The sequence below is a fragment of the Carassius auratus genome, unplaced genomic scaffold (assembly GCF_003368295.1).
Source record: "Carassius auratus strain Wakin unplaced genomic scaffold, ASM336829v1 scaf_tig00027601, whole genome shotgun sequence".
In the NCBI taxonomy this organism is placed as follows: domain Eukaryota; kingdom Metazoa; phylum Chordata; class Actinopteri; order Cypriniformes; family Cyprinidae; genus Carassius; species Carassius auratus.
Window position 1 is genome coordinate 43717 of NW_020525607.1, and position 22554 is coordinate 66270.

General features: G+C 38.1%; 2 protein-coding genes across 2 annotated transcripts in view; both read right to left on the reverse strand.

Annotated features, from left to right (window-relative positions):
- LOC113079288 (protein NDRG3-like) overlaps positions 1-13930 on the reverse strand; it is a 56366-nt gene extending 42436 nt beyond the window's left edge. Inside the window, exon 1 of the mRNA XM_026251529.1 lies at positions 13796-13930. The gene's annotated coding sequence lies outside the window, so the exon portion shown is untranslated. The remainder of the gene's footprint in view (positions 1-13795) is intronic.
- A 727-nt stretch (positions 13931-14657) lies between these two features.
- On the reverse strand, positions 14658-22033 carry LOC113079287 (PHD finger protein 20-like). The gene is given in 9 exon segments (XM_026251528.1): positions 14658-16343; positions 16447-16666; positions 17547-17955; positions 18060-18255; positions 18437-18536; positions 20149-20327; positions 21622-21654; positions 21657-21719; positions 21829-22033. Coding segments are annotated over 9 exon segments (1536 nt in total). The 5' UTR covers positions 22019-22033; the 3' UTR covers positions 14658-16197.
- Between the last annotated feature and the right edge of the window lie 521 nt (positions 22034-22554).

The window sequence follows — 22554 nt, forward strand, 5'->3', positions numbered from 1 at the left end:
AGCGATTTTGGAAAAAATGCATTAAAAAATATGTTAATTATTTTCTGATGACTAAATCATAACCTACAAGAGGCGACTATTCAATTTGATCATCTTTTGCTCATCAAATGATTAACTTTAGAAAATGTATATAAAAAATTTAAATAATTGATTTGTCTTCATAGCTATATTGTAGTAGTTGTTAAGAAGACTGCAACTATTTTCATGAAACTATAACACTAATAGCCTTTTACAGGCACACTTAGTTCAATAGCCTACTGAAATTTCTACATTTTTGTCATCCTAATCTTGACCTATGTGACAGTAGAAATTTCAGTTAGTTTTCATTTACAGTGCACATGAATAAATCAATTTAATATATCTTTTAATCAAATGAGAGTTAAAAACGTTATTTTTTGGCACATAAAGGGTTTACTATTAACATTAAAACGGAAGAAATTGCACATTGCATATTGTGTGATTTATTCTTTTAAATAAAAGTTATAATAATTGTTGTAGTAGTCAGGGGTTAAAGCAATAAATAAAGCAATAAATAAATAAATAAAGCAATAAATAAATAAATAAAGCAATAAATAAATAAATAAATAAATATATATATATATATATATATATATATATATATATATATATATATATATATATATATATATATATATATATATATATATATATATACATACATACATACATACATACATACATACATAATAATTATTATAATTTTTTTCCCCCTGTGATTAGGAGCACTTGTCCTAATAATTAAGAAAATTTAGGGGCACCTGAACATTTTCTGATCAAAAATTATTCTTTCTAATACGAGGTGAAATCTGACTCCTTAAAGTGCCTTACAGGAGTATTTTCTTTTTACCTTTGCAATGGCATAATTTTCATCTTTCAAATTCAAAATGTATGTTTATAAACTTTAACATTTCTGTTTAAAACAGTATAATATGAAGTAGAATACGACAAATAAGTTACCAATCATGAAATTCGTATTAATAAAAAACAATTTTGTACTACAGAGGTTACACAGAAAAACACAAAAGTGGCTTGTAGGGACATTTTCAGACATTTAACGAACACAAAAATATTAAATGATTTAAATAGTTATACCTAAAATGTAACTTAATCCTTCAGCTGGTGGCGGCATGTCACTGATTTTAGCACTGAATCATTAATTCAATGATTTATTTAGGAATGAAGCAAGTGACTGTCTTTATGAATGAGTAATCAAGACTCACTGATTAACTAGATTAGTTCAAAAACGCACTTTCATTCATGAATGAAACACCCCTGTGTTTGCTTTTAGAGTTAAGCGGTGGGTGAGCTGTTACATTATTTTGAACTATTTTCATTGATGCAATGGAGCGAAATCATGCAGTACCATCAGCCGCCGGCTCTGATGTCTCTGTAGTAGTTAAACATGAGATATAATTGTTTTAGTTAAAAAGATCCAAATTTGAAGTTTGCGTACTTTGTTTTAAGAAACGGCATAAGTTTTGGCCCTAAAAATACATAATTCTGCAGCACTGTCTTTAACTACAAGTAGGCCAGTATGCTTTTCCTTTGGTCTTTTTGTTTTGTTTTGTTTATTAGAGGAGCCAAAGTCTCCCAAACTGTTTTCTGCAATGTTTGTTGTGTGTGTGTGTGTGTGTGTGTGTGTGTGTGTGTGTGTGTGTTTTAATTAGGGCTGGGTGGTATATATCGCATGTGATGATTACACACATCTCGTCAGTAAAGCCGGTTCCTCAATTACCGCGAAATCTTCATCACCTGCTTTCAGATGCAGTGCCATTTAATAGAGAGAGCTGTAGTTCACTGACAAGCTATGCAATATCGTGTTCATTATTGCAGATGAATCTTCTTCGATAATTAACATGATATTGTTGTAATATAGATAGCAGAAATGGGCCTATATGTAAATCCCAAGCACATTGCTGGACAGATCACACTTGTTTTGACTGTTGTTCTGTTTATTGGTTTACTCGGCTCTCCCTCCTCCCATTGCTATGCCAACAACCTCCCTGGGTGACAGCTGTTGTGTGTTTTCTCTGGTTCCTTCATTTCCATTGGCTGTACTCCCCGCAGTCCTCCATCAATCCACGCCTGCTTCTATTTCTGATGGCGTCCCCCACGGGATGACAGAGCTCATGACATCCACTGGATTCCTGGAGAAGTAGACTGGTGGAACTGTTCCTCGCGGGCTTGTTGTTTATCTGTCCGCACCTATCTGATCACTTTCCAGGAGGAAAAGCAGTTGTCAGACAGCAATCCAGCTGGAAATGGAAGCTTGCTGGAGTCATTTTCTTTCATAGTCCTAATTGTATTAATAGGCTTTTTTGTCTAATGAGCTGCTTGTTTAGTTGTTTTAGTCTTTTAAATGACTTCATAATCCTTTTGTTACAGACATACTGAGAGCTAACGACTAAAACCAGCTGGCACAACAGGACCTGTGGATCAGAATCTGTCTGTAGCAGCATATTGTTTCAGATGTGAGTGTGTCTATAAGCCCTGTTTCTTTGATCTGGGAAGTGGGAACGGCTGACTAGAAGCCTTTTCACGCAGTCCAGAAAATTGCCAGAGTGCCTTTTCAGAAGCTTATACCTAGGGCTGGGCGATATAGGCAAAGAATCATATATATCTGTATTTTTTTGCCAATTTGCGATATATGGTATACATCACGAATTTGTGTTTTTTTGATCCAAAAAATCTGTTCTCTCTCTCTCCCTCTCTCTCTCTCTATACAGTACAGACCAAAAGTTTGGACACACCTTCTCATTCAAAGAGTTTTCTTTATTTTCATGACTATGTAAATTGTAGAGTCACACTGAAGGCATCAAGGGCTATTTGAGCAAGAAGGAGAGTGATGGGGTGCTGCGCCAGATGACCTGGCCTCCACAGTCACCGGACCTGAACCCAATCCAGATGGTTTAGGGGTGAGCTGGACCGCAGACAGAAGGCAAAAGGGCCAACAAGTGCTAAGCATCTCTCGGGGAACTCCTTCAAGACTGTTGGAAGACCATTTCAGGTGACTACCTCTTGAAGCTCATCAAGAGAAAGCCAAGAGTGTGCAAAGCAGTAATCAAAGCAAAAGGTGGCTACTTAGAAGAACCTACAATATGAGAGATTTTCAGTTGTTTCACACTTTTTTATGTATATAATTCCACGTTAATTCATAGTTTCGATGCCTTCAGTGTGAATCTACAATTTTCATAGTCATGAAAATAAAGAAAACTCTTTGAATGAGAAGGTGTGTCCAAAACTTTTGGTCTGTACTGTGTGTGTGTGTGTGTGTATGTATGTATGTGTGTGTATATATATATATATCTCAAATATCTCTCTTGCCGCCCAAGGTTTTCCAACAAAACTACATATTAAAGGCTATGAAAACAAATAAAGTGAATGTAACCATGTAAGCCTCTATATTATGTGTAAAAAAAAAAAAAAGTGTAAAATGTGTAAAGTTACATTTAATTCGAACATTGTAATATTTGTACTTATTTGTATACTTGTGATATGTAAGTTATGCATTCAGGAAGACCGCGCATCTCAACCACAATAAACAGCGCAAGTAGCCTAATGTCTTTGCCAGCGGCACACACAGCCTCTCTGTCAGAGCATATGATGGGCCCAGCCACTAAAATTTATATATACAAAACGAAATTATAAACTATGTCTTAAACCAGTTTTTAATATGAAGCTTGTCACATGCTTAGAACAAATTGGATTAAGCACTTTCTCCGCAGCAGCTCAGTCTGTGTCCTCCGCTATATTTTCATATGCACTAGTATCAAATTACTGCATATCAATATAAACAATATTGCCTCATATCAAATTGCTTAGAAAGAAAAAATCTATATATTGTATAAACTCTATATACCGCCCAGCCCTACTTATACCTGGATTAAATCCTTCACAGTATTCAATATTGGTAACATAGACACATTTCATTTCATGCCGACATACATATGTCTCCTTTTGTTAAACTCATAATTGCTTCGGCTTTTCAGGAATGGGACCCCTCAGGACTGGGTCCCTTGGCACTATATCTGTAACTACATTAGTGAGGCACGACGAGACAGAACGTAAAAAATAGGAAAGCAAATATAAAATTTTCCTTATAATAAAGGGATGAGTGAGCTGTAGTTTCTTTTAACATGCCTCACAATTTAATGACCAGTCCCTTAACTTCGGTCATTAAATGTGACTGTCCAACCATTTTTTGAGTGGAAGAGTTGAGCTCTCATAAGAGAATAGGAAATAAGATATCCACAGAATAGAGTTCTCTCCTGTCTGAAACATGACAGCTCAGTTGGTCGTCTTGCTTTCCATTATCTGTTGGATATAGGGATGTAAACGATTAATCGATGATCGGGTTAATTGTCGATAAGAGATGCAATCGATTACGTCTGTTAACTGATTTTATGTTGGGCTCGTGCACTCAACAGGTGCGAGCAGCTGTGAGTGACGGTGATCGTATATAAATGCAGCATCATTCATTCACAATGTACAAATTAAGCTTTTAATGTGATTTAAACTTTAAAGGTACATTAAAATAGAAACAACACAAAAGTTATTCAACATGAAAAGCAATAGAAATGTAGTAACTAAGTCATTTCATCAGATAATTGTGCTTTCAGGGCTGCGGGACACAGGACAGACAGTCTATTCATTCCTTCAACTTGTTAATTCTTTCCTATGACTTATTAAATTGTGGCAATTGTCCATGTTTCATTCATTTTGTTCCCTAAATAACCCATGGTTTAACTGAAATAAGGGAACAAATTTATAAATGGAACAAATTCTTAATTCATGAAATCTTTAATTCCCCTTCCCATGTATACCACACAGAGTAAGAGATGCGATTAAAAGTGAAAGATAATAAAATAAACCTGCGAAATTAGAGGGTTAGACTGAAGATTTAAGAAAAACAATGCCTAGATGTTATTGAATTTGTGGAAATTCGTGACCAACTGGCAAACCAGAACAAAGCCACATACATGAAGGCTATATCTCGAATGGCATTCAGATGGATGCAGTTCACTTAATGCACAGCAGTCACACACGCGCCACTGGGATAATTTTATTTTAAATGCCATAATGTCAGTTGAAAACATTGCAGTTGTGTTTTAAAATACAACAACGAGCACCACAAAACCATTTAAAGAGGCTCGTTTAGCGGTCTCCGCGCCAGAAAACAGTCAACAAAGTAAATGAACTCAAATGTATGGTGCGCTCGGTTCATTTTATAATCCTGCTACTAGCATTTTATTCAGACTAAAACCCCCTTTAATTCAAGTAAGAAAGCTTTTTGTGTGTTTTTTCACATCCTGTCATGCTAGTGACTGCTGCCTGCCATAGATTCATTTAGCAGAATTATGGTTAACGATTAATCGATTAATTGATCGTTAATTTAAACGACAATTGATCATGGAATTAATCGATATTTTTCATCCCTTTCGGTCCTTTTCAGTCCTTTCGTCTAGGGCTGGGACAACGCGTCGAGGTTATCGTTGACGTCGATGCAAAAAATACGTCGACGCAAAATATGCGCATCAATTCGTCAACCTGTTTTTATTCCTCTAAAAAACGTTTGCAAAACGTTTACCTTATGTGCACCGAATATACGCGATGGCCGGATCAACATTCTGTCCAATGTTATATAACCAATCCAGGGGTTTTTCGGCATTGATCTTTATTTTGGCGGCTGTCAAAGCCTTATTTGATCGCTGTGCCTGACAGGGCGCGTAAGAGAGAGAGCCCCGGCTGCCCACGAACTCACAGTCTTCAAACAACACGAGAGCTTCTTGCTCTCTCTCTCCCTTGTGCATATTAATCAAAATTATTAAACACGATAGAAAAAGGGCGAAACACCAAAGTTTCACGCGCACTCGCTTAATAATGAAGCATACAGTGGCCCCACTTTTATCTCTCTTTTTATATTACCCTTATCGCAAATGGATGCACAGAGGAAAACAAGAGTAAGAAGTGCAGTGTGGGAGTACTACACTCCACCAACACCAGGGAAGGCAGTTACTGTCATTTTGACAATTTTCATTATACACCAGACTAGGGCTGGGATAAACTATTATTTTTGAAACGATTAATCTAGCAATTATTTTTTAGATGCATCGATTAATCTAACGATTAATTTTTTCAGACCGATTCAAGTTCAATTATCTCCCCATTAATTGACTACTAACAATTTATACATGTTGATTTACATATCTGAATGAAAAAACATGAATTCCTTAACATTGCAATATATGTTTATTGCTTTTAAAATTACAAAATAAAAGACCGACTAAGAATGCATTACTTTGCACTTGTATAGAGTAGAGGTCGACCGATATATTGCTCGGCCGATATATCGGGCCGATATTTGTCATTTTTTAATATATCGGCATCGGCCGATATCAGTGTTTAGTAGCGCCGATTTAAAGTCAGGCACGTCGGCGGGCAGCCCTGTGTTATTGGCGCGGTGGAAAGTGCTGCTGCAGCCACTGCATGTGAAGCACCCTGAGTCAAAACTTTTGGAAGATTCAACAACAGACCTGCGAGATAAAGGTAGTCAGAGAATTTCACTTTGTAAATGGGGTGGAGAAGTTGTCAGCTCTTACAAACACTGCAGCGTGATTGAGGGCTCCGTTACTCCGCCCCGCTCACAGACAGCACCGCGCTCTGAGAGACAGCCGTCCTGGAGCCAGTGTTGCCAACTTAGCGACTAGATTTAGCGACTTTTCAGACCCCCATAGCGACTTTTTTCCAAAAAAGCGACTAGCGACAAATCTAGCGACTTTTTTGACAGACCTTATTTAGTCTCTGAGACTCTCTGGTACTGCCGGCACGAGCTCTCTCTCTCTCTATTTCTCCCAGCGTGCGCACACGCCTCACTCACGCCTCGGCCCTAAAAATCGGCAGCACATATCTGCCATCGGCTGACCCTGACCTCTAAACATCGGCATCGGCTATAGAAAAACCCATATCGGTCGATCTCTAGTATAGAGATAGCATTCAATAAAACCTTGAAGCCTTGAAAACACATAGCTTACTGAAACAAGCTTACTGAACACATAGGGCCTAGCTTACTGAAAAAAGATCTTCTTTCAGATGAAAATAACCATGTCTAGCATTCAATAAAAAAATGTCACCCAAAATACTTGTTTAGAGCAATTGAAAGAATACAGTAACCAATGTAAACGTGAGGGCTTTAAGCTAATACAGAGAGTGCTTTTCCATTAAAAAAAAAAAAAAAAAAAAAAAAATTAACAGTGGGAGCCAGCAGCCTGTCATGGAGAAAAAAAAAATCTCTGAATGCTCCACGTGAAACTTTGGCATTCCGCCCTTTTTCTATCGTGTTTAATGATTTTGGTTAATATGCACGAGGGAGAGAGAGAGAGAGAGAGAGAGAGAGAGAGAGAGAGAGAGATATCGAGCAAGACAGCGCTCGAGTAGTTTGAAGACTGTGAGTGCGCGTGAAACCTTTGGTGTTTCGCCCTTTTTCTATCGTGTTTAAGGATTTTGATTACTATGCAAAAGGGAGAGAGAGAGCAAGAAGCTCTCGTGTTGTTTGAAGACTGTGAGTGTGCGCGCAGCCGCACAGCCGTCCAAAAAAAAAGATCAATGCAGAAAAACCCCTGGATTGGTTATATAAAGTTGGGCAGAATGTTGATCCGTCCATCGCGTATATTCAGTGCAAATAAGGTAAACGTTTTGCAAAGATTTTTAGATAAATAAAAACAGGTCGGCGAATCGCTGCGCATATTTTGTGTCAACGTATTTTTTGCATCGAGGTCATCGATGACCTCGACGCGTTGTCCCAGCCCTACACCAGACATGTATATCGGTTCAAAATATCGGTTATCTGTCTTCTTGATCTGTAATAATCGGTATCGGCCTTGAAAAACACATATCATTCGACCCCTAACTGGAACAGTACTTGGGCAACAACTGATGACATTCTCCAAGTCCTTAAGAACACAAGTACAGAGAAGAACACATATTGAGAAACAACCTTAGAAACGAGCTAGCATTTTAGAACCTCAGATTCCATCATCCTCAGGTCAGTGAGTTTTTGGTTAAATGCCTAAAATAAAAATCTAAGGATTTGACATGTCTTGAAATGGTGGTTATTAACAAGTGACTAATGGGACAACAGAGGTTGTCAGTGACATAAAAAAAAAAAACATCACACCAAACTAGGGCTGCACGTTTTCAAGTTTTTCATTAACCGTTAACCGAGGCCCTTAGCGGTTAATACTCGGTTAACCATAGTGTGCGCCAGGGTTTCCGTTGTCCGGTAATTTCCGGACATTGGCCGAAAAAAAAAAAAAAAAGAAATGTCCGACAAAATTTAATCTCTCCGGTCAAATTGTCCTATTAAAACTGCCTAATAATCCCGCCCTCTAACACAATCTGAATTTGAGAATAAGCCTAAAATGTATAAAGCAAATATACACCGACCTTTGGCTATGTTACAAAGGAACAGGCTCTAGTAATAGTTATGTAACTTTCCGTGTTTAGGCGAAGGTAACAAGCAGGCTCCGCGGCCGCCTCGCTAAGGCTATTTGGACGGGACTAGTTTTACAGGGGGTCGTTAGAGAAATCTGCGTTTCACAGACGTACTTGGTGATTTTAATCCCGTCCGAATCTGCCACGTCTGTGTTTTTCTCACACAACCTCTGTGATAATTCCAGAGCAAATTACCTACCGTTTTTCAGCAAACTCAGTGATCCTCTGAGAAAACTAATCCCGTCCGAATGTGAATGTCTGTGATTGCCGGTGATATTTTATTTCACAACGCGTTTCCTTGTGTGTTTTGGCCAACGTGAATTACCGTAGATGCTCTTACCGCGCGGATGTTTGATAGATTTGCTTAGCGGCCAATAAATAATAATAAAAAAATAATACAAATAATAAAATCAAGAGCAAGATCGCGTAAAATGTTAATACCGGTTATTGTAATATCAGCATCAGGTAAGATTACTCACGTTCATTTATGTACTCCGTTACATAATGTTTTATTTACATTTAATCAAAAAAGGAAAACAATTAAACTAAAGGAACCACACATTAACATTGTTTTGTTATACTAGCCATTTAGTATTTATTGTGTAATAATACTAAGGCAATCATTCTGAATGAATGCAATGCACGCATACAGAGCGCGTGATCTCTGTGACGCCCAGATGCACAAATCAGACCCTCCCACCTCTGTAATAAACACGGAGATGTTAGTCCCGTCCGAATTGGTACATGAAAATCACAGATGTCAGGTGGTAAGAATCGAAACTCAAACGTAGTTTAGAAAACTAGTCCCGTCCGAATAGTGCTTATGACTATGTTTGAAAATCGATAATTATTTATTTATTTTTTTAAATTACATTTATATCTGAATTTATGTCAACCTATAGACTTTCAAATATCAAAATGTCATGAATTAATATGTATTTGTGTACAAAATGACATATAAACATATTTTCCTATTATATTTTGCCTGGAAACGCTTCCAACAAGGCGTCGGTTCTATTTCTAGCATGCACGCGTCGAGCCGCGCCTGAGCCGCGCGTCTCACGCAGGCAGTCGGCAAGCTCTAACCTGTTAACATGGGAGCCGAATTAAAAACAGACACGCCACGCAGCTGAGATGCTTTCGCCCATCGCCACGCATCCAGTGTGTCCTGACCGGCCTAATGATGCCCGGGTGTTGGCTGTTGAGATTACAACAACGAGGTTGTACTTGAAGTATATCTAAGCACTGTATTGCAATACTTGCATTTTGCCCCGTCACTCTCAATTTTAAAGTGCTCTAACGCTGTACTCTTTTTTTGCCCGCTTCATATTAGAAAAATGACAACTTCTTGTGGACATTACAAATGTCTGGGAGCGCTCTGGCGGTCTCTGGTGGTGCAAAAATGTATTACAACTAAATTCAATGCACGCCATTGACGTCACTTAACCGAGCAAAATGTTTCACTCGGTTACGCAATTTTTAACGGTTAATCGGTTAACCGGTTAACCATGGACACCCCTACACCAAACAGAAAAGCTTATGTACTCACTAACTCAGACTTTCAGGGAAAATATGTTTTTTATAAAATAAAGACTGAAAGAGTGTTGAATGCTTAATGGTAGAGAAGTTGAAGTCATACAATTGAGGTGTAGTTCATTTATATCCTACGTTAAGCTTTTTACTTCTGCCAACCTTATTTATCCAGGCTTCAAAATTCATAGTGTTTCCTTGTGAAGATTATCATGATAAACAAAACGCAAGTCAAAAACTTGTTGGTCAAAGAGCTTATTGTCTGCAGTAATAATAAAGTAAATGGAAATAAATCCTATTTGTTTTTTGTCAAGGGAACCAGGGTGATGTGAACTTCCAGGGTGGCCTACAAAAATACATCATGATTTCAGTGCTCTGTTGAGCAACACCTTTTCATGTTTCAGGTGCCTTACAAGGAACAAAACAATTATTTTGGCTAAGCCACATGTCTAACATCTGGATACAATTTCATATTCTATCCATCTGAGTGCATAAACCAGGTACGTGATCTCAGCTCCTGTAGTCATGCAAGAGAAACTCCACTGCAGGAGGGAAATAAAGCAGATCGAACAAGTCCAACTGAGAATCATCCTCATGGGGACAGATATGAGCAGGCTTTAAAACACATCCAGGTGTGTTGGTAAGTTGCATCAGCAAGTATGCGAAATGCTTCTCATGGCACAGCTTGCACTGCTTTGGTAAATGAAGGGTTCACAGTGGTAGAATGCCTCTTTTTGAGTCTGTGCACACTTGGATGGGTGAAATGCAGAGCACAAATTCCTAGGGGTGGTGAAAAAAATCGACTATCGATTAATCGCGAGTATGTTATGGACGAGTATGAATCGATTATTACATTTTCAAAAATCGATTTTTTTTTTTCCATTATTTTATTTTGTAAAAAAAATTATACCGAGAGTTGAACGTCACGAACGCGCCCAGTTCCAGTTAGCAAGCAGCCAGAACAGGTGTGTAAAATGGAAAAAACAGGAGCGATCTCCCCTGCACCAGATAGCAGACATGTAATACTTCATCTCTGACTCAAAAAAACGTAATGCTCCTTAACAAAATCTTCGAGAGCGCATTGAATCAGTGCGAAAAAAAGCGGAGCTTGTGTGAGAGTGAGCCATTTTATCTGACCAATATTGTCAACGTTAGCGAGTATTGGCATTAGATTATTATTATTATCATTATTATTTTTATTATTATCTAATGGCATCAATAAAGCTTCAATAAACCCGCAATGAAGTGTTGGGACTTCTATTCGTGGACACTGATTCTGAAGGGTAATATCTGTATTCAGAAGAAGACGGAGATATTGAAAGTGAAAGTACACCAAGCACAAACGGCGAATCCTTTGCCCAATGTAAATGGTCCTTTGCCAAATGTCAAGGTGTGAACAATGTTTGCAGGGGTCGGAGTGTTCATCGCGAAATTAGCAGGCGTTTTATTGTTGCGGGGATGAGGCGGGAGATTTTTTCAGCGCTAGACCTGTATATTTGTCTTCTGACCGCACCTCTCCGCAATCGCGGTGACAGTATTGTAGTGGAGACTTTGTCTAATGCCTCTGGGTATGTTAGACAAGGTCGAAGTATTCATAGGACGGTTAGGAGGTAAGGTGGAGAGTAGTCCGAGCCGTGCACACTCGGCGTGTGCGCGAGGCAGATCTGTCCGCGCTGCTCATAGCAGAAGCAGAGGCGATGTGACACGGGACATAGATTTTGAACTAAAAAGGTCTTGTCTACTTGTGTTTGTGTGTCATATGAATAATATGTGCCCCATACATGGAATCAGAGTGCCTGCTGCATGTAGTAAACTGAAAATCCCAACCACTACATGCATTCGGTTTGTTTCTACCATTTATTAGTAATGATTTACACAGTTTGTTTACTACTTACTGTTGTGAAATGGAAAATCAATAATCGTTAATCGAGAATCGTTAATAATCGAAAATCGACTGTAATCGAATCGGGACTTCAATAATCGTAATCGAATCGAATCGGGAAATCATACAGATTAACCACCCCTACAAATTCCAAGTATGGGACAACATACTTGGCCACACGTAACTCCACTTCCACTTTTTAAGAGAGATAAAAAGTCTCTGAGACTTCAGGATGGAGTTCATAATTTATTGTTTGAATCCTACTCCTAATATATAATGATTAAGTGTAGGTTTAAGGTCTGATAGAGGAATCTGACAACTTCCAAATCTATAGCCTCCTAAGCAGCAAAGTTAAAACGCCTTGATGAAGGATATGTAGATTTTTTTTTTTTTGTTTAACTATGCAGTTTTTTTTTTAAATAGTATTATCATCTAGGAAATTTTTATGCTTTTTTTATTCCATCATATTTCTTTTTCCAGTGTTTTGTGTATTAACCAAGCATTTTAATTAGTAACTTAGTGTTTCTATTAAATACAGTCATTAAAATATTTTATGACATGACATTCATATGCTACTTGAGTAAAAGTATATAGTTAATAGATTACAGTAAAATTAGGCTGCTTTTAGTTTTACCCTGGAGTTGGTTCACTCTCCGGCTATGAATCTAAGTAAATAATTAAATGAATTAGTATGATAATATTGTGTATCGGTGGTCTCACTGGCTGATGATACGATAAGACAACTAAGAATATCACCAAACACTATTACACACATTTTAATTAAATATGATTTTATTTGTTTAAGTACAAAGACTGAAGGTCCTTTATTGACTACAGTGCAATTAACTAATGTAAATGAGGTAAATCTCACTTATCTTGCAATGATGTACCTCAATTATTAGTGAGTGATGGATCTTTACAGTATCATACTCAAAGCACAAAAAAGATGGAAAGCCTAATGATACACTGAAAAATAAAAGCTATTAACACTGAAACAAATGCAAGAAATACAGTAAATACACTGCTGCACATTGTGACTCATTGCTTACATATATCTAACTGGAAGCCATCAGTGGGTAAAAAAAAATCATTTTGGCCCACTTGTTGGTGAACAGCCTCGCACCAGAGCATCTGGACTCAAGTCACTTATCTGATGGCTTTGCTGGTGCGATCTTGTTTCTCTTGCAGTATTTTGGGAAACTGGGTTAAAAGCCCTTTTATGAAACACGTGCGCAGATGCCCACTGATCAGACCGCCTGCTTTGCTTCTAAGGCAATACAGCATCATCCATTTAAACCAGATACGAGGACTGAAGCTGTATGTTTTATGGATACAGTTCAGGCAGAATCGAGATTGGTGTTCAACCACACATCAACATCGCACGGTCTCTGAAGAGACTCAAGTCTAAACGAGGCTGATCCTGGATCATGGAAGTTAAGCTCAGCTCTTCAGAGTGCTACACAGCAGTCAACGCGTTCAAACAAACAACTGAATACTAAACAAAAAGAGCGCTCAAAGCTTAAACAACACGTAGCTTAGGTTACCCGATTTAATCGACTAGTTTGATTTTCCAACCATTGCGTATGGACTGAATGTGACGGGACTAACGTTAGCTAGTGACGGTTATCAGTCTTCTACACATCCAGGTTTCAAACAGTTATGAGGAAAGAGACAATAATGATACGTTTACCTCCCCCCGTTTAAATTCTCGACGAAACAGATGTTTTTAAGTAACGGTAACGTTATTATGTCTCGTTCGTCGGTTATCTTTCGTTAGCCTGCTGTTAGCTCGCGCTAGAATTGATGGACTCGGCGACTTTATGAAACACATTCAAACACCAGGACCCAAAATGAAAAGATATCGCCGCTCACCGTTCAAGAGGATCCAAATGTGTCGGATAAGAGCTGAGGGGAGCAGGAGAGACTTGTTGTCGCCGGAGAGTGTGCGCGAACGTGTGGCGGGGCTCTAGCAGCTTCCTCGCGCTGCCGGAGGAGGAGCTCACGAGAGCTGGCCGCAGGGTTGCCAGGTTTCACCTTTTTCCGATTTGCTAAACTAGTCTAAAAGTAGTCCAATGGTGTTTGGGTAAATGTTTTTTGGAAGGGTTCCCCCTTGTTAAATTCGCATTCCAGGGACTAAATATCACGTTACTGGGGTCGCTTCAAACCACGGACATGAAAAACAACCCACAGCAACAGTGTTAAAGTAACCCAATTACGCGGGAAAAACCCGAACCTGGCAACACTGGCTCACAGAAACTACGAGTGAAACACGCGCAGTCTTTGGACAAGTGACGCTACGACTCACCAAAAACAAAGTAGACCACACATAAAACATTTTTAGTTAAAGTTTTAGTATAATTTCTTAACCCAAAAATGCAAACTTTCTCCTATACACCAGTGGTTATCAAGGGCCTTAATATTAGATAAAAAAAAAAGTATATTATATATATATATAATTGACAGGATTAAATGCAAATTCTGCAACATTTTCAATTTAATTAATATAAAAATACACACGAAAATGAACATTGGCTAGATATTATTACATGTAACCATGAAAAAAGCAAAAACATTTGATTCGTTATCATTATAATTGTAGATGTATATGGTTTAAATTAACAATCGCTTTAACATTAAGTTTTAATTCCAGCTCCGTCAGTCCACTACCTTGCAATAAAACAATATTTAAGGAAAATTACAATTTTAAAGGAATTTAAAGCAGAGTAAAAACAACTCAGTTAAAATGTCTGCATTTATTTCCTTGCTTTTGGATTGTGTGTATATATTTTTTTAAAACTCATTATAGAGTCCCAGGGGATCCTAACATAAAAAGTACAATGTAACATACAATGAAGGAGAGAGAAAAAAAAGCACACTGCAGTACTTTTAAATCATAACTAGATCTTCAATGACTGGAAAAGCAACAGGGCAGATGTAAAAAAAAAATATTACAAACAATACTGAGAAACAATCAATGGACTGTCAAACACTTACTAGCTGTACAAAGAAAGCCAAGAACAAAACACCAACCCTCCAAACACCTTTCAGCAGGATTCTAGAAATACACAGACCTATAACAAATGTAGTTTGTGTATTTGAGGGTAAACGACACTCAGATTGGCCTGAAATAATAGATCAGGCACAGATTATTTAACAGTTATAGTCTAGGGGAAAACGAACAAACCAAAAACTAACACCATAGGGTGAGAACACTTAAAAAGATCCCAGCTTTTCCTCTCGTTCTCTTTCTGACCATACAATACTCAGACGTGCACTGTATAAAAGAAAACCAACAGACAGACGTAAAAAGGTGGCAGAATCAATAACTTAAATTCACAATTACAATAATTTAAAGGCATCTACCGTAATGTCTTAAACAAAAACAATCTTGTAGACTCGAAAGCAACAGATACAATTTACAGAACAGTATCAGAAATATGGGGTGGGGGGGATATGCATACAAAAATTCAGTATGCAAGAGAACAACATTCTGTGCTTGTTTAATGTTGTTTAATCAGTGGAAACAAAGTTCACTGATTTGAAACGCAAGCAACATCAATTGTCAAAAATGAGAGAGGTTACAGGCAGAAAGCCCACAACTACAGTATTCACAACAGATCAAAGTTTACAGAAAGTCTTTACTGTAAATGCAACAGTTTAGATCAGAAATAAAAAAAGAACATGAATTTAAGCAATTGTTTGGGGTTATTTACAAGATTACATGACTTTGTAGTACAAATATAGAATTAAAATGCACGTAGTTGCAGATTAAAATATATTTTCATATTGTTATAGTCATATTTAACATTTTTTTTTCACAACAAAATACCATATGGGTCCTTAAGCTTTCCACCCAGAGCAAAAACGTGTCGAGAGAGTCCAAAATTCTCACTTATGAATTAACATAAAATAATTATTTAGCATGTGAAGAATACAGAGAAAATACATCATAAAGCAATAACAAAATACCTCCTAAGTCTATGATAGACATAGCTAAGTGCTACTATTAAGCATTATATTCCAAAAAAAAAAACCTTTGTTTGCATCAGGTATTGTTAGCCTCAGTCTATTTCTAACTTGTGATAACTGTTAAACTGCTGAATCCAACATGCATGTGCCACAGAAACAATCACATCAGTGTTAGCTTGAATCATTTGAGGGTCTCCTCTCACAAAACAGGCACATGTAAGTATTTCAGCAGTTTCTAATCAGACTTTAAGGGACTCTGTGTGCATCCAATTGAGTGTGAGCCATTTGTATGTTCTCTGGCGCCCTCAAGAGGACGAGGAACAGAGTGCGATCTGCTGGACTGTTCCCAGGTCAGTCAGGAGCTGTCTGATGCGATGTTTGAGTTGAGGGAGACGGCCCAGTGGATCTGGAGGCTCCAGCTCACCTGTGTAGTCTAGCCAACTCTCCAGCACTGCATTATGATACCGACATGTTAATACGAGCAAAGAGTTAAAGTACATCCATCTGAAAGTGTTTACAGTTTAAATATTTTTTTTTGTTTGTAAAAGTCTCACCGTCTAGTTCTCGCTCGATAAGGTCCATCCTGTGCGTCACCTCGTCCTGCACTGCTTCAATGTGCTCCAGCAGGTTCAGCTGCCACTGCTGGTGCAGCACAAGGTCAGGGTCAGGCTTTGGGTCAGGGGTCACAGGGTCAGGCTCCTCTTCCTTGAATTCTAGCACACAACTCTTTTCCTGCTCCGCGGAAACCAGTTGCTTCATACGACACTCCAGCTCCTGACAACAGAAAGCAATGAGTCACATTTTTGGTGTGTGATGATTATTGATGATGCTGCAACTATTTGCCAGCACTGGGACACATTTTTAAAAGACTTTGAGCTAATTTTACGACATGCATCAAACTGATTTACAACCAGATCTCAATCTGGTATGAAAACAGATGTTTTTTAAACAAAACTGGTTTGACAAATACATATTTCACAACAGTTCTTAAATGGTTTTGAAAATGAACAAACTGATTTAAAAAAAAAAAAAAAAAATCCTAGTCTGATTTAAAAATTCTTAAACTGGTTTGAAAATAGAGTATCAGTTGGTCTGAAAACAGATTTCAAACCATTTTAAAATCATACTGAACTGAATCAAGCAGTTGTGAAAACATCAAATATTTAGAAAACAGACTTCAAACTGGTTTAACAAAAAGACAAACTGACTTAAAAACAGATCTCAAACTGGTTTGAAAATAGATTATCAATCTATATGAAAACAGTTTGAAAACAAAACTTGTTTGACAAATACAGATTTGACAAACAGTTCTCAAATGGTTTTCACAGATAAAAAAAAAAAAAATCTGATTTGAAAACTCTCAAACTGGTTTGGCAAATACAGATTTAACAAACAGTCCTCAAATGGTTTTGAAAATTATCAAACTGATTAAAAAAAGAAAAAATCTGATTTGAAAACTCTCAAACTGGTATATGGTGTATCAGCTGGTCTGAAACAGATTGTGAAAATGTGCCGCAGGAGAATGATTTTGTAATTGACACACTTAGTCTTGTGATTAATTGTGTACACTAAAAAAAATAATAATAAAAAAAATACCATAACTGTGTGCTTGAATTTTAGGCCAAGTGCACAGTAAAAGTTGCTTGTAACTTACCTTACTAAAGGAGCGGTCGGCCAGCTGAAGCTTGTGCTGGTCGTGGTCCAGCTGCGTGCCGTACCTCTGCTCGGCCATCTCTAGAAGGTCCTCTGTGCTCCTCAGACTGTCCTCCAGCTCAGAACCGCACCGTGTCTCCACCACAAGTCTTCTCTCCACCGCAGGGTAGTATGTACGGGGCTTCTGGTAGCAGTGCTCGCTGCTAATGTACGAGTCCTGGAAAGAGCAATGCGTTTCCACAGGTGATGGGACTTCGCTCTTCAATGTCTCGAACTCATTCGCTCCCATTCCAATGGGTGAGGAGGGGAAGGGTGTAGCTATGCCCGAGTCACCTGCCGTCTTCCTCCGCAGGCTGTCTGCAGGTGTCCAGGGCTGCCGCCAGAACTTCAGGTCTGGATGGGCTTGTGTCCTAAAAAGAGTGCAACTTTGCTTCATACCTCAATCTTTCACAGTTGACTTTATTAGTCAAATAGCTGGGTGCATCAAGAGCATTAGAGCAGAGGAATTACTTACTGTAGGATGCTCATTTTGAGTTGAAGGCCGTTCAGGACCTCAAACACACGGTGGACGTCCCCCAGGAGCTGATGGGCCGTTACCACTTTCTTACTGTTCTGGTGGGAGTAGTTCTCCTCCAGGAAAGACAAGCCATACATGTGACCGCTGCTCAGCCAGTCTTTATCATACCAGTACCTTTGACTCTGTCTCTGGGCTGCATACAGAAACACGCACATTTAAAGATTAACACAAAGCCCCAACAACAAAATGTAATGAAGTGGTTGTCATATTTTGATCCTTGTTCTGTTTTGCCAACACATGAAGACAAACGAACATCAAATTAAAAGCTATTGTATGCTAAGCGGAGATGGTTTGGGGAGGTTCTGGTGTCTCACCTGGTGGGTCTCTGCAGATGTAGCAGCTGTAGCTGTCTGGCACACTGTCCTCATACAGACCCATACAAGTCCCGTGCTGCCAGCACAAACACTCATCACACTGCAGAGAGCACAGGACACACCCTTCAATCTCCCATGCATATTAACCTTTAAAATCCTAATATATAACCACATCAAATTATTCATTATTCACAAAATAATTCAAGTAATTGTGCCAGTGCTTAACGGATTTAAATTATGTGCTTATTTGTTTTCTTCATGCTATAGCGACTTCTAGGAAACACAAAACCGATGCCATCAGATGGGGAAATAACGATGATTGTCTTCTGTTCTGTAGAGCTCAACATTTACAGCTGATTCCATATTATATCAACTCTGATACTGATCTGAATCAACACTGATCTGATTTGAGATCAGCCTTAACTGCTGAACTGAACTGAACTCAACTGAAATATCACGGAACAGACCTGAGCAATGATTTTACTGTATCTCAGAGCTGCTTTACAGCAGAATCTTAATTGTCTCTATAGCCGAGTTTCCATAATCGATTCAATTCTTTTCCTGTTTTTATATAAACGTATATTCAGTGGTTACAGAAAATAATTTTCTTTAAAATAATCAGATTTTGTTGCTTTGCAGCCTGAATTGAAGACGGACACATTTTTGGTTTTATCCAGCTGTAAAACACAAACTTTCCAGAAAAAAAAAAACAGAATCACTGAGTTAGAAAAAGGATCAACCCCTCGAGTCAGCTTTTTGTTGAACCACCTTATGCTTTAATTACAGCCTTTAGTCTGTTGGGACAGGTCTCTACTAACTTTGCACACCTAGACTTTGCAATATTTTCTCACTCCTCTTTGCAGAACCGCTCAAGCTCAGTTCAATTTGATGATGAGTGTTTGTGGACTGCAAATTATGATTTCAAATTATGCTGCACTTTATGCATTTGCCCACTGTCATATTTATGTCATATTCATTGTGTGCTGTATGTAAATGAGTTTTACCCTGGCTTTATTTTGAAAAATATGATTCCCAATGCACACAGACTTCCCAGAATACTGAGTGCCCTGTTGATTACAGTGTTTACTTTGCTTTTTATATATTATAATTGTATAAAATATTTATTTATTGTGAATAATACTGTCATCTAAGTATAAGTATGTTTCTTTTTCACATTTATGTTTAATCCATTGTCCAAATTATTTCAAATTTCTTAAATGTTAATAATAATAAAAAAAAATTGGCCACCTGCTTTCCAAGATATTGCCATTGGCTGTCAAAAAGATTGGTCGACCACTATTATATATCCACACACACACACACACACACACACACACACACACACACACATATATATATGTGTTTGTGTATATATAATAGTGGTCGACCAATTTTTTTGGTTGCAGGCAATATTACATGCTTATTACATTAAACATTACTAATTCAACACATAATAAAAATATTTATTAAATTACAGTGAAATATCTGTATATATAAAAAATATATACATGTGAAATATCTTAAATTATTTTATAGGCAATTCAAACTGTGTTTATGGAAGAGACTTATTTATGAAAAAACAAACAAAAATAAAAAAAAAACATAAAAACTCTGAAAAATGAAATTCTACAATAACAGCAAATGTGAAAAAAAATAAATAAATAAATTCAGAGGGTTGAGGTCTGGTCTGATTTCAGAGGATGGTATCTCACCTGTATCATGAAGTCGTTCTCCTCCTGTGCTTCACAAATACAGCGTATGATCTCAGAGCCGTGAGTGAGTGTTTCCACACCCTGCTCTGAGAGGGGCACGTTCAGATCCAGCTCAGTGTCAGACTCGTCCTCACTCCAAACAGGACTGTCCGAGGACAAATCACTGCTGCTGTCTTCACCTGGACGAAACAAGACGACCACAATACACACTAAGGCAGCAGACTTGAGCTGATTTTATAACACCGTCAATCCATGCAAGACAATCAGCAACTCTAACCACACATGCACACACGTTAAAAACATACAGCACTAGAGAGAAAAATCTACAGAGCGGTTGACATCTGACAGTGGAAACTAGTCAAGACACTGAGAACACACAAGGCAGGCAGCTGTGAGTTCGGAGGACCTGCGCTCTGTGGTACCCACCCTGGCCAGAGCATCTTTTCAGGGCAGTGTCCCGTGTAGGATCGGTGTGTGAGGGAGAGGGGCAATTTGGTGGGCCGAATTCAGATTGCAGGGGAGAGGCTTTTAGGCCAATGCTCTCCTCAGTGCTGTACAGTCTGTCAGAGGAGGAAGAGCAGACGCCACACAGGGTTAAACACAGACGAGTGCTCCTCACCCACGAGGCGGCTTGTAGATCCGATTCAGTTCTTGATGTTGTCAAGAGGGATTTGGCAAACAAAACGCTCATTTGTGGGTGGCTGTGCACTTTTCAGGGTCTATTAATAACTCAAAATGACACACAGATTTGGTGTCCCAGCGCTGACACAACGTGCAGTCATTTAAATGTGTTGAGCTCTGCTTCTAAAATGATTGATCTTCAGTAATAAGTGAATTGAATAAAACAAGTCCATTTCATTTAAAAGACAATTTGTACATTATCTTGCATTTACTCTGAGTGGCATGTGGGAGGGGCTCTTTATTAAGGAGTAAAAAACTGATTGGCTGCAACACGAGTGAAATTAAATTGCAAATATTCTATAAAATGACATTTAAAATGTGCTTTAAAAATGATGTTATTTTAGACATATTTGTATTGTTTTATTTAATTACATTTTTAAAACATTAAATCATTTTAAATATCAATATATTTTTAACTTTAAATTATTTGATAATTTTTAACTACATTTTAAATCATTAAATAAATAAGCAGTCTTTAATATTGTCCATTAATTAAATTAACGGTTTTCATTTTGTTTATTTATTTTACTATCAAACGTCTTAACTTTTTAAAGACAAGTTTACAAGTTTAGTCATTTATGAACAGGCAGTAGTAATGTACAGTAGAAGGCAGTAATTTTAAATTTTATTGACATCATATACCGTTGCTCGAATACACTGCCAGGTTCTGAAGTAATTTGACATAATTGAGAATACTTCAGAGAAAGTTTGCAGCTCGAGCAGACAAACACAGGGGACAGCAGAGAGCTGAAGACACACAGAGACATCACTGCACTATAACAGCCGTCTCACCTGACTTCGACTTCCTTTTCTTCTTCTTCTTTTCTTCAGTTTGATGCGGAAGAAATCCCTCTGCCGCTTCTCCCTCAGCCTCTCCCGTTCTTTCGCTCCTTCAGATGAGAAAATCAGTCTCTGTTACTGTCATGGCCCGACTGTGGTAGTATGCAGAGGAATCAGCGAGAGCATAATAAGTGAAATGATCACGATGTTCTCCAATACCTGTTTCCTTGGTAACCCAGTCTGTGTCGTCATGCAGCGAGTGGTTGAAGTGCTGGTTCTCTTTGCTCCTCTCTGTGCCCAGCGTGGCCGAGCGCTGCCGGTGTGCCGGGACAGCAGGGGGCGACAGAGTGCGACCTGACTTACTGTCACTCAGAGGAGAGGGAGTATCTGAGGGAGGAATGGTAAACATTATGCTTTTTTTTATTTTACCCTTCTTGTAAAGTGTAATATAGCTGTTTAACGTGAATTTAAAGCTTTTATCCACACAGTTGAGGGTCTATTAGGGAGGCATCGATCCAATACTCGGGATCCGTATCGGCTCCGAAACTGGAATTTTCTGCGGATCTGCCGATCCAAATCCGATATTGTGTGTTATTATTCTGTGTTTATTATTGAGCTCCACGAAAGACACAAAAACATTATAAAGCACCAAAACGTTTTAAAGGAATATATTTTAAGTGTTCCGAAGCTGTTCCATAGTTCATTGTGATGTACAGATTAATATTGAAGTCATTAATTTCTAGTTCAGATAAACTCTTCTCTCCGCTTTGGCTGTCTGTCATCCTCCGTTCAGTGTTCAGACTGCGTGTCTCATACGGTTTCTACAGTCGAAGCGATGTAACTCTCTTCAAGAGCACACAGTAACTGAGGTTTAAAACTCTTAAAAGAAAAGGCTCATTAAACTAACGCACAGATTTAATAGACTACGTATCAATATCTCTTCCC